General features: G+C 39.3%; 1 protein-coding gene across 2 annotated transcripts; it reads right to left on the bottom strand.

Annotated features, from left to right (window-relative positions):
* Window positions 1–319: 319 nt before the first annotated feature.
* LOC118123127 (serine/threonine-protein phosphatase 4 catalytic subunit B) lies at window positions 320–6,794 on the bottom strand. Of its 2 annotated transcripts, none has more exons than XM_035180272.2 (9): window positions 6,633–6,794; window positions 5,794–6,068; window positions 5,036–5,087; window positions 4,895–4,945; window positions 4,667–4,768; window positions 3,253–3,426; window positions 2,974–3,100; window positions 2,322–2,511; window positions 320–1,261 (listed from the first exon to the last, which is right to left on the bottom strand). In XM_035180272.2, the coding sequence occupies exons 2-9, from the start codon at window positions 5,901–5,903 to the stop codon at window positions 1,132–1,134; spliced, it is 936 nt and encodes a 311-aa protein (XP_035036163.1). In that variant the 5' UTR covers window positions 5,904–6,068; window positions 6,633–6,794; the 3' UTR covers window positions 320–1,131. The 2 variants fall into 2 exon arrangements, with proteins under 2 accessions (XP_035036163.1, XP_035036164.1); XM_035180273.2 differs by having other exon boundaries at window positions 5,794–6,043.
* Between the last annotated feature and the right edge of the window lie 3,191 nt (window positions 6,795–9,985).

Raw genomic sequence — 9,985 nt, 5'->3', positions numbered from 1 at the left:
TTGGGCCATGACTCCTAATTCAAACCAGGGATCCTTGATGACAGGTTTAAACATGACAGCAGAGCAAAATGTAATTAGTCTTAAATCTTCATAAATTAACATAGCAATATGATCTGGAGAGCCATGTTGTTTCAGATACTTGATAGATAAGTCAGATTAGCCTTCAGAGCCAAATTGTGACACTGTAATGCAGTGTGCATGAATGCAGTGATTTCAGGGTTTTATCAAGCTGTGCGGTCTAGTACAGTAATTGTGGTAACTGCAAGCACATGGGGTCCTGTCACCATGCACAGGTTATTAAATCACACCTGCAAATAAATCAGCATTAATACAAAAACTTTATTCTCACAATATCAAAATTGAACAGACCTACAGAGATTTGTAGAGTCAAAGGAATTAAGAGAGAAAACAACAGTGAATATAGTGACTCTTGACTGGGAGTCATTACATGAATGGTATTTATTTGTGATGGTGCTGAGCAGCAGCACTGGGTATGTTAAATAGTGACTCACATGACAAATGACAGTTAAAAGAAACATCATAGCAAAAAAAAAAACGGGTGGGGAGGGGCTTGGTCATTTTGAATTTAATCCTGGCAGCAACAATTATTCAAAAATCAAAAACAGAGGACATATGCATTGAAGGAATTACTTAACGATAAACTTGTAAAACTTCCTACATCTGCATATGTTAGCAAAAAAAAATAAAAATCTAACTCCTTCCAAATACTTCTAAAACTAAATGACAATGTTCGTCATGAAAAAAATACTAAATATGTGCTTGGAGGGAGAGTGCTGTATCTACAGAGAGTGAGAGGACAGAAGTTGGAAATGGAAGGAGGCCGAGAAGAAAATGACCAGTTTATATCTGAAGAGAAGTGACAACAGTCATGGGCCCAGTATCACCCTCCCCATACACCTTTCACAGTGACTGTTCTGTCAGGTGTGGGCAGTATGGCAAAAATCCAGCTCTTCAAGCTGAAGCTGTTTGGAGCTCCAGAGGGTGTGGCAGGTTTTCTGTCGAACTGCTGCGAGTTCAGACTGACAGAACTGTCCAGCAGCAGGATGGAGCGCGGCGGGTGTGAAATGGTACCGGAGGTTTCAACACATCATGGCTGTCTGCTCGAGGACCTCACAGGAAATAGTCGGCTACTGGCTTCTTGGAGGGAATGCCCCTGGTCTCTTGCGGCGCTGCCTCAAATATGATGAACTCCCGCTGTAGATGCTCATCCAGCTCCAAGATTGCTGCCACGTTGCCACATCTAATTATCGAGAGGAGAGACCAAAAAGTGTTTAGGATATTGGCAGGTAATGGAAAAGACATTTAGAAGGAAAACCAACTGTTTCTCATAGCAGATCCTACAAAATCTGTCATGTAAATCTAGCTCTGTGTATATAAACTGCTAAATTATACTGTGTTCTAAATGGTTAAATATACAGTATGTATATGGACTGACTTGGCTTGTCACTCAGATTGTTGTTTTATGTTCATCGTTCAGTTCAGTTTAAGAGCCACAGTTCCCATAATGCTTTGGGAGATGTAAACAGGAAGTATAATTGGCATGGATTCAGTGAGTAAGCTGTGGTTTACAAAGTCAGGCCTGATATTTAAACTTACATTTACATTTTTGTGAACTAGCACCATTAAAAGTATGCCAAATTAACTATTAGCAGATGCTGTTTGCAATGTAGCCAAGGATGTACAAATGACTGGATTACTTTAATACTGAAGTCTAATCTCCATGAATTCAAAGGGGATTTAGGACCATGTAGCCAACTGTTAAACAGGCCCATGTAGCAGCCAAACTGAAATAGCCATTGCTGTTTTCAATTCAGCAACAGAGATTCTTTGCCTCATGTTGGTCCAGCTGCAACTTCACCTCAACTCTTACGCACCCTTAGGAGGCACAATCTACAGAACCACAAAAAATTAAATATATGTATTCTCCTTTTTTATGTAATATATGGTGTATTATGATAATGTATATTTGGAGTAAGGTAAACACATATGTTGATCAAATCTTTGTCATAATTTATGTGCACACACCACAAACAAATAAGGATCAGCACATTGGTTTCTATCTGACCGGTTGATTCAATACAACCTTTACCACTCAGGCATTTCTGAGGATAACTCCTGCTGTAAACAGACTGGCTGAGCGTTAGCTTGGACCATAGCAGGATATAAAGTCCAATCAAACAGGACAGAACAGTGTTGTACAAACAGGGTGACTGATTATAGCTAGAGCCTCACACTCGTATGAGACCACCCCTAACGAACACGCCGCTGAATCAATCAAATATGAGTGTCACTGTAAGTACCTGTAGCAGTAGTTGGGTGCTGACCACACAGTGAGCACTGTCTCGTTGAAGTGCCATTTGTAGCCCTCCATGACCAGCTGGTGTGCTCGACAGATCATGTGGATGTCGTTGGCGGCATTGAACTGGGCCACCACATCACTTCCAAACAAGTATCCAGCCCCTCTGGGACTCACCCCCCACCCTGTGGTGTCTAAGAGCAGGCAAAGAAAATTGTTCAGATAAAGATTGGCTTCCAACTTGGTATCATAATCAGGGAAAGACTTTTGTAAATTTAAAAATGATAGCTGTGCAACAAATCAGTGGTGGTGTAGGAGAAAGACAGTGATGGTACAATGTGTCTGCGTGCATGACGCACTATACAACACAACATGGCTTGTTACTGTGCTCTGCTGTGTTGTGTGATCAACACTAACAAGTGATTGCAAATATAAACAGGCCATATATAAAATTGACATAAAAAAAACGTTTTGAAATATCTCCCCAAAAATAGTTTTGTTTTCACAACTTTTCCAGGTTTGCATGACCACACAAACCCTGTGTATGTCAAACTACAAATCCACCCCTACACAGTTTGCAACTCATTTGTGTTAAAAATTGTAAATACATCGATTAACAATGCAGCATTTAAAAGTCTTAAATGACTCCAGTGTACCTTCAGGGTCTGACCACAGGAGGTCACACATGGGCCCATCATGGGGCACCTCCTGTTTTCTGTCAATGGTCCGGATCTGGTCCAGAGTCTGGATGGAGGGAGACAAGCCACCGTGCACACAGAAGATCTGAGGGACGGAGAGAGGAATTCAATCAAATCAAATGATGGAGTGGATATTGCAGCACTTCAGTGTATGAGAAGTTACTCAAACAGATATTAACACACTTAACACTTGAAAACTATGTTTGTCACTAAATTTAACTGGACAATGAATCTCACCTTGCCATCAATGATAGCAGAGAGGGACAGGTAGTCAAAGATCTCAGTGCAGTATCTCCAGACAGTGACCGAGCCGTACTTGCGGAGGCACTCATCGTAGAAGCCGTAGACCTGGGTGATTTGTCGGGACTCGTGGTTTCCCCGGATCAAGGTGATCCTATCTGGATAACGCACCTTAGAAACAGCAGATGCGAAAAGATGAGGATGGCTTGTGCATTTCCTAGAAGCATACCAAATGAAGACATGAAATGTAATAATAACTGAGGATTTATGAAATATTCTTAAGAATATAATATTTACAAGTAACAATAGAAATTAACCCAGATTTGTATTCCTCTCTTTCAATCTGTTAACTATAGGAATGGGTACTAGCACCAGGTATGAAATGAGCCATGTGGCGAAATTATGGAAGACAGTAGCATCAATGAGCTTGTCAGTACTGATAAATTAAGAATATATGTATTATAGCTACATAAAATGTTACCTTGCACATTTTATCTCAACATTTATGATAAAGAAAATTGTCTACTATGCTTTTTGCCATTCTCAATCAAGACAAAATCTCAGTCTATATGCGAGTATGTACACAAGGGGAGGGGCTGCTCACAGAAACGCTGCCCTAACTTACAAATTACAATGATGAAGAGAAATAAATTGTTCTAAAGTGGGGCAACACTTCATTTAGGTCAATGGTGAGAATACTTGTTGCCATTTAAATGCGAAGGTGGAAACACGAGGAACATTTAACATCTTTGTCATCTCCATCACATCCAGGCAGAGAGATGCACAGTCTTCCACAGCCCAGCTCAGTTCATTTGCAATTGGCCTAGGTGTGTAAACTATGAGTTAACTTAATGATACAAACATAATTGTTGTGGGTGTGTTCAATATTTCAATGTGAAATATTCCAGGCATCAACTGAATGGTTCAGAAATGTAGTTTCACAAATGTAGTTTCAGATCGGTGTAGTGGCTGACTGTAGGCAAAGAAAGTTATGTCTTCAATTATTTACATTAATGAAAAGAATGAGGAAGGGCATTAGCAGCACAAGGTTGCTACTGTACTTACATTTAAATTAACATCTGTTTATGGTGGAGCTTTTATAATTCTTAGATAAAGCCAGATATGTACCTTAACAAGGCATCATATTTTATTTGTTTTATCTATTTTAAAATCGGTGACGTATTCATGATGCCATTTGAATATATGAATGCAAATATTTTTAAATTTTCCTTCCCCTTTGCTTAGAAAATAAAAAACAAAAAGGACTGATAAGCAGTATTGTTAGAGTGGTGGAAGTATTGTAAAAAATCGCAACAATAACCATCCATAGAATTACACTAATTACATTTATGCCAACACAGGAGGGAATGGTACATTTATGCAGTAGACTTGGATTTAATTTCCTGCATACCTTGAGCGCTAACAGAAGAAGGAAAGTCTCAACACTGTAGAAGCCTCTGTCCACAAAGTCACCCATGAAGAGATAATTTGTTTCTGGGACATCTCCACCAACCTGCAAAGTGGTAAGATTAACAACAATTAGTTAAACTGTGATTTTGGCATCCAGCATGACCAACCAATTTAAGATTATAACACGTGAAAATTAAAAAAGATTGAGTAAGAGCAAATAGAAACTTACTCTAAATAGCTCTTTCAAGTCATAGAACTGACCGTGAATATCCCCACATACCTATGAGCAAAATTAGGAGAATCACAGTTAACACATTATTTAACTTGAATAAAACTCTTAGTCAAGAAATTGTGAAAAGGTTTTACTTACTGTGACAGGAGAGTCTACTCTCTGGACATTGCTTTCTTCAACCAGAATCTCTCTGAAATACACAAACATACATATTAAATAACAATTGTTAGGGTTTTTGCTGATGCATTATTAAAACTAAGTAGCTGGACAAAAGGAAGTCAATATGATAATTATGTAACCAGAAGAGGCAGGTGTTATTTTCTATACACCACCAAGCTAAAGACTTCCGTTTTAATTTCTACTATCCTCCATTTGAAAGAATCTTTGTGAAAGTTGCAGTTTGACTGACACCGGACAATGTGTGTGTTCCAGGTATTACTCATGTCGTGGGGACTGTTTACACAGTGACATTATGTGGACTTGTCTTCCATATGAGGACAAAATACAAGTCCCCATAACGTACGTCACAACATTTTTACGTGAAGACATGTTTCAAAGTTAGGTTTAGGGTTCGTCAAGTAGTAGCTGTGGTTTAGGTGAGAGCAAGCATCCAGGAGATCAATTGAAAGATAATGTGTTGTCCTTTGGAGACATGACTGTTTGTATTTTACACCAATCTCAAAAAAAAAAATCACACTTAAGGTTTTTACAATAAGATATGCTGGAATAGATACAGTTGGTATGTACAATGACACCCAGTATGGGTATTTTAGCCATTTGCTTGGTGCATGCATTATGTTGGCTAAAATAAAACGTATATAAGCAGCACGAATAAAGATTCACAAATTGAGCAAATATCACGTTTCAGTGTCTGTAATATTATCCACTTTGATTACCTGGCTTTGGCACACAGTGCTTTGACTTCGTTTTCCTTAATGAGCTCGCAGCGTCGGAGCTGCTCTATCTGTCGGTCCAGGTCACTGATGTCCCCCATTGTCACACACATAGGGAGAGCTGCTCACACACTGTGCTCACACTCCTCTTCACACACTCCCTGGAATAACAGGCTGTCTTCAGCAGGCAGTCGCAACAGTCTCCCTCCCCGGAAATGTGCAGGCTCTTCAGCTGTTGTACGCCAGGCTCTTGCTGTAAAGATGCTCAGAATAACCAACTAGAAAGGAAAGTACAGTTCGATAGTTTAGTTGACGTCTGTTGTTTGATATCGTATACCCGCGTTTGCTAAAATTAGTTCCGACAGGACGATTGGTTTCGTTTGTTTGAAACAACTTGGACACGCACACGGTATTGTTCGTATATTTACCCAGAAAACAGACTAACTGGCGCTGTTCGGTAAGGAATGTGGGGCCTATGGGCGTAGCTTAGCGGCGGGCTAACCATTAGCATGTTAGCTTATATCACCGCTAACGACGTCAGAGAACTACTGCTTCTTTGATAAGTTAGCCAACCATTTTGTCTGGGTAGTATGTCCCCGGGGTTAATGCTAAAATTCACCGAACGCCACAGAATAATAACACGTTCTTAACGTGCTAAATAAACCGAGTCGTGTATTTAGGTCAAATGGTGAAATGCTGTGTGTTAGCAGCTAACTAACTGGAACAGGCGGCGCAGCGCTACTCTGCTAATTTCTGAGCTAGCAAGCTAATGCTAACGTGCTATATGAAAAACGGTTCTAACGTCACCACTAAGTCGACGAAAGCAACTTAAGAGTGATTACCGCTTGGTGAGAGGTGGCTGAACTGTGAAGAAGCGCACAGCAGCTTGTTTCATTCCGTGGGTTGTGTTTTGTCGCCGTCCACCGGCTCCTCTTGCCCCGGTCTCTGCCGGTTGTCTCGCTCCAGTCGTGCTCATGAACACCAGCGCCGTCACTGCGACTTCCGGTGTAGGGGACGCGCATTGCTCGGGAAACACGGGAAGTTCGAGATAAAAGATAAAAGTCAAACCACACGAAGGAAAGCGAAGAAGACGTATGTAATGACGAATAGTATGTGTTTTATCAATATTATACATTCTCTTTTTTTTTCAATAAGGGAGATGGAGAAATACTTCCAAATACGCATATTTAGCTTTTTTTAATATAGTGTCTGGCACAAATTACTATTCAAAACAGAGCATTTATTTTGTTTTTATGCATTTGAAGGATTTCTTTATACATAAAAAACAAATCACTCTTAGTAGTTGTACAACCACACAAACATCAGTTTTACAAGAAAGATTGTGATAAAGAAATATTAATTTCAAGCAAAATACCATTCCCTAATTTCTGCCTCCTAATTTTGTGCAATCATAAAAGGAACAGTTTTGGAGTTTGAGTTGTAGGTTAAAATTAGCATGGGTCACTGTAAATAACCATTTTTTTACAACAATCATCAGTTTTATTTTAGAGCAGAAATTATTAGACTTACAATCGAAGATATTTAAATGGCAGGCAGATAATGTGTTGGACTTGAGTGACTCACTAACACCGACACTATCTAACTGTCTATGACTCATGGGCATCATGCCATCTAAATCAAAATGAGCAGAGGCAACAATGACGATAACATCAAAGTATACCATTCTGTTATAAAACCTTGTTTTAAAATGCAAATTACGCAACAGTAAACTTCAACATACTTTAATTATGTCAACATTGGTTCAAACCCGTACATCTTTGTAACATATCATCACGTTGTAACAAGTTTTAACAATTCAGCAGCAGCAGCATCATGTCAAATGTTGGTAAACACATCTGTGCAGGCTCTTAAATCATTCTGGCATTTTAAACTCATATTACTTTGGGAAAGCAGGAAAAAAATAGATTTTGGGGGTTTTTGGTGAAGAACTGGAGCAAAAACAAGTGCACTACAAAAGTGTCCTGGTGATGTTGACATAAAAACTGTTCCCCGTTTTGTATCTTTTGATAATACACACGGTCAGTGTCTTCATTTCAGTTTAAAATAAACATCTTTTTAAATCTCTGCGCATTGTATTCCAGATTGCTACAGTGCCACATGTTAAGCCACATGTTGATACAACTTTAGGAGAAACAGTAAAAGGCATTCATGGTCACTTTAGTCATGACAGTGAAATAGTACCAGTTACACACAGGTAAACAAAGGTCAGTTACTTATGCAACAGCCTAATTCAGCCATGTTCTAAGAATACAAAGGTCATGTGTGTATGCAGATGTACTGCTTTTAACTTCTGAGTGGATTTCTGTTTTAGTTTTGTTGTTAATGAAGCAGTTTCAAGTTTTTAAGCTTTTAATTTGAGTAATTCTGTTACTATTGTCAAGCCAAAAATGATCCTGTTACATGGTTGAGCTCTTGGATTGTGTCCCAGAATTGAGGACACAGAGTCGAAATGTAATAAAACTGTATCATAAAGATTAAACATCTCACACCATCGGTATAAGATATGACATTTAAAATGACCAATTATCAACGCACAGGTTTTGTCACCTAGCATGTTGACGATAAAAGTTTCGGTTTTATTTAGTGTAATGACAGCTTAGGTAGTGAGAGGTTACCACATGTATTATTTGAATACTTTATGATAAAATAATAATAGATAATATTAAGTACCATAATAAGTACCATCTCTGCACTCGGGTCAGTTCTTCTGCTCTAGCTCGGTGTTTGTTCACTTAAAATTGCATTTTTGCTGTCAGAGCTCCCTAAAACTAAAAGGCAAGACAACTTTACATCAGGCATAATTCTTTTGAAATTAAACATCTTACTATTTCCTGTGATTCAAAAGCATTTCTGTGTAATAAATGTAATAAAAGTATTCAGATTATGTCATGTTTTGTTTCTTTGAGAAGTGTGGTGTTCAAGCTGTATTTCTTTTTTCAGTGACAGTCATTTGTCACTGAAGTTTGTGCAAAACAAGCCGTCAACATTCTCAGCACTTTCATGTCAGCATAAGCAGCGTGCTCTTTCTCTGCAGGACACTGGCTGTCTGTGCGAACAGGCAAAACTCCAACACAATGAGCTAAGTAAGCAAATCACGAGTCACATGCTCTGATCACTGCTACTCAAAGGATGACCTAACCTAACCTTGCATCAGGCTGCGGTGAAGTTAAGGCAACTCCTCTCTCAGGTTTATGTCAACTCAGTAAAAAGAAAAGACATAAAAAAGGACATTTCCATCTGCTTTGTCTGCAGTTGTTGGTTTCCACAACAAAGGAACTGTCTGTATGTAGACTGTAGAGTAAGACCAAAGTGACTTGATTGCCCCCTAGTGTCTGTCTGCATTATAGGTCATAAAGCTTGCCTCCTCCTTGTTAGTGAATGGGACATGGACCAAACTAAAAAGTCAAAGTGCACATTAAATACATATTTCTCAAAGATGATTTGGCCCCATCCCCTGATTGCAACTGCGCAGATGTGCAAGAGGGCAGCGTTCATATGCAGGATATTCTGGCTTAATTTCAGGATAGTGAAAGGAATAGGAGATGTGTTGTTCATCTTTATAAACAGTCTATGCAGCCTGTTTATCTTAGTTTGTCACAAATCGAACTGAGGCAAATTCTTATAACCTCAGTTTCAGTCCGATACAAACCATCTCTCTTTACAGTGATACCTACAGACAGTGAATCACAGTAGCAGCAGAGGGAGGATGGATGCTGACTCATGTCAGTTTTATTCATCATCCCTAAACTTCACTCAGGAATATTATTTATTTTACTAACTGACAGATTTGTTTCCACTGACAGACGATTTAATTAGCAGTGACTTCTGCTGTAGTAAACTTTACTACTGTTTCTAGAAACAGTAGTTAGTTATGTTTTTTGTTTAAAGGGGACATATCATGAAAATTCCACTTTGTTAGTGCTTCTACACGTTAATGTGGGTATCTGGCATGTCTACCAACCCAAACACTCAAAAAAAACCACTCGCGCGTTTTGTTATGGTTCCTCTAAGTCAGAAACGTCATGCTTGAGTGACTCGAATGAGCTTCCTGTGTATTGTGTCGTCACAATACACTGGAAGTCTCCCTACATGGCCTTGGCCCACCCCCCACCTCATCCCCCGCCCCCACACTCGTTACGCCGGGTTTACACCGGACGCAGCGAGGCTGCGAGGC

Source organism: Hippoglossus stenolepis, chromosome 16 (genome assembly GCF_022539355.2).
Source record: "Hippoglossus stenolepis isolate QCI-W04-F060 chromosome 16, HSTE1.2, whole genome shotgun sequence".
Classification (NCBI taxonomy): Eukaryota; Metazoa; Chordata; class Actinopteri; order Pleuronectiformes; family Pleuronectidae; genus Hippoglossus; species Hippoglossus stenolepis.
Note: the sequence above shows the minus strand (reverse complement) of the source record. Positions and strands in the feature narration are given on the sequence as shown.

Excerpts from the sequence above, each read along its gene's own strand:
- LOC118123127 (XM_035180272.2), bottom strand. The coding sequence starts at position 5,903 with ATGTGTGTGACAATGGGGGACATCAGTGACCTGGACCGACAGATAGAG. Across the intron at positions 5,088-5,793 it reads GCACTGTGTGCCAAAGCCAG|AGAGATTCTGGTTGAAGAAA; the intron begins GTAATCAAAGTG and ends TGTGTATTTCAG. Across the intron at positions 1,262-2,321 it reads GCACCCAACTACTGCTACAG|ATGTGGCAACGTGGCAGCAA; the intron begins GTACTTACAGTG and ends CTCGATAATTAG.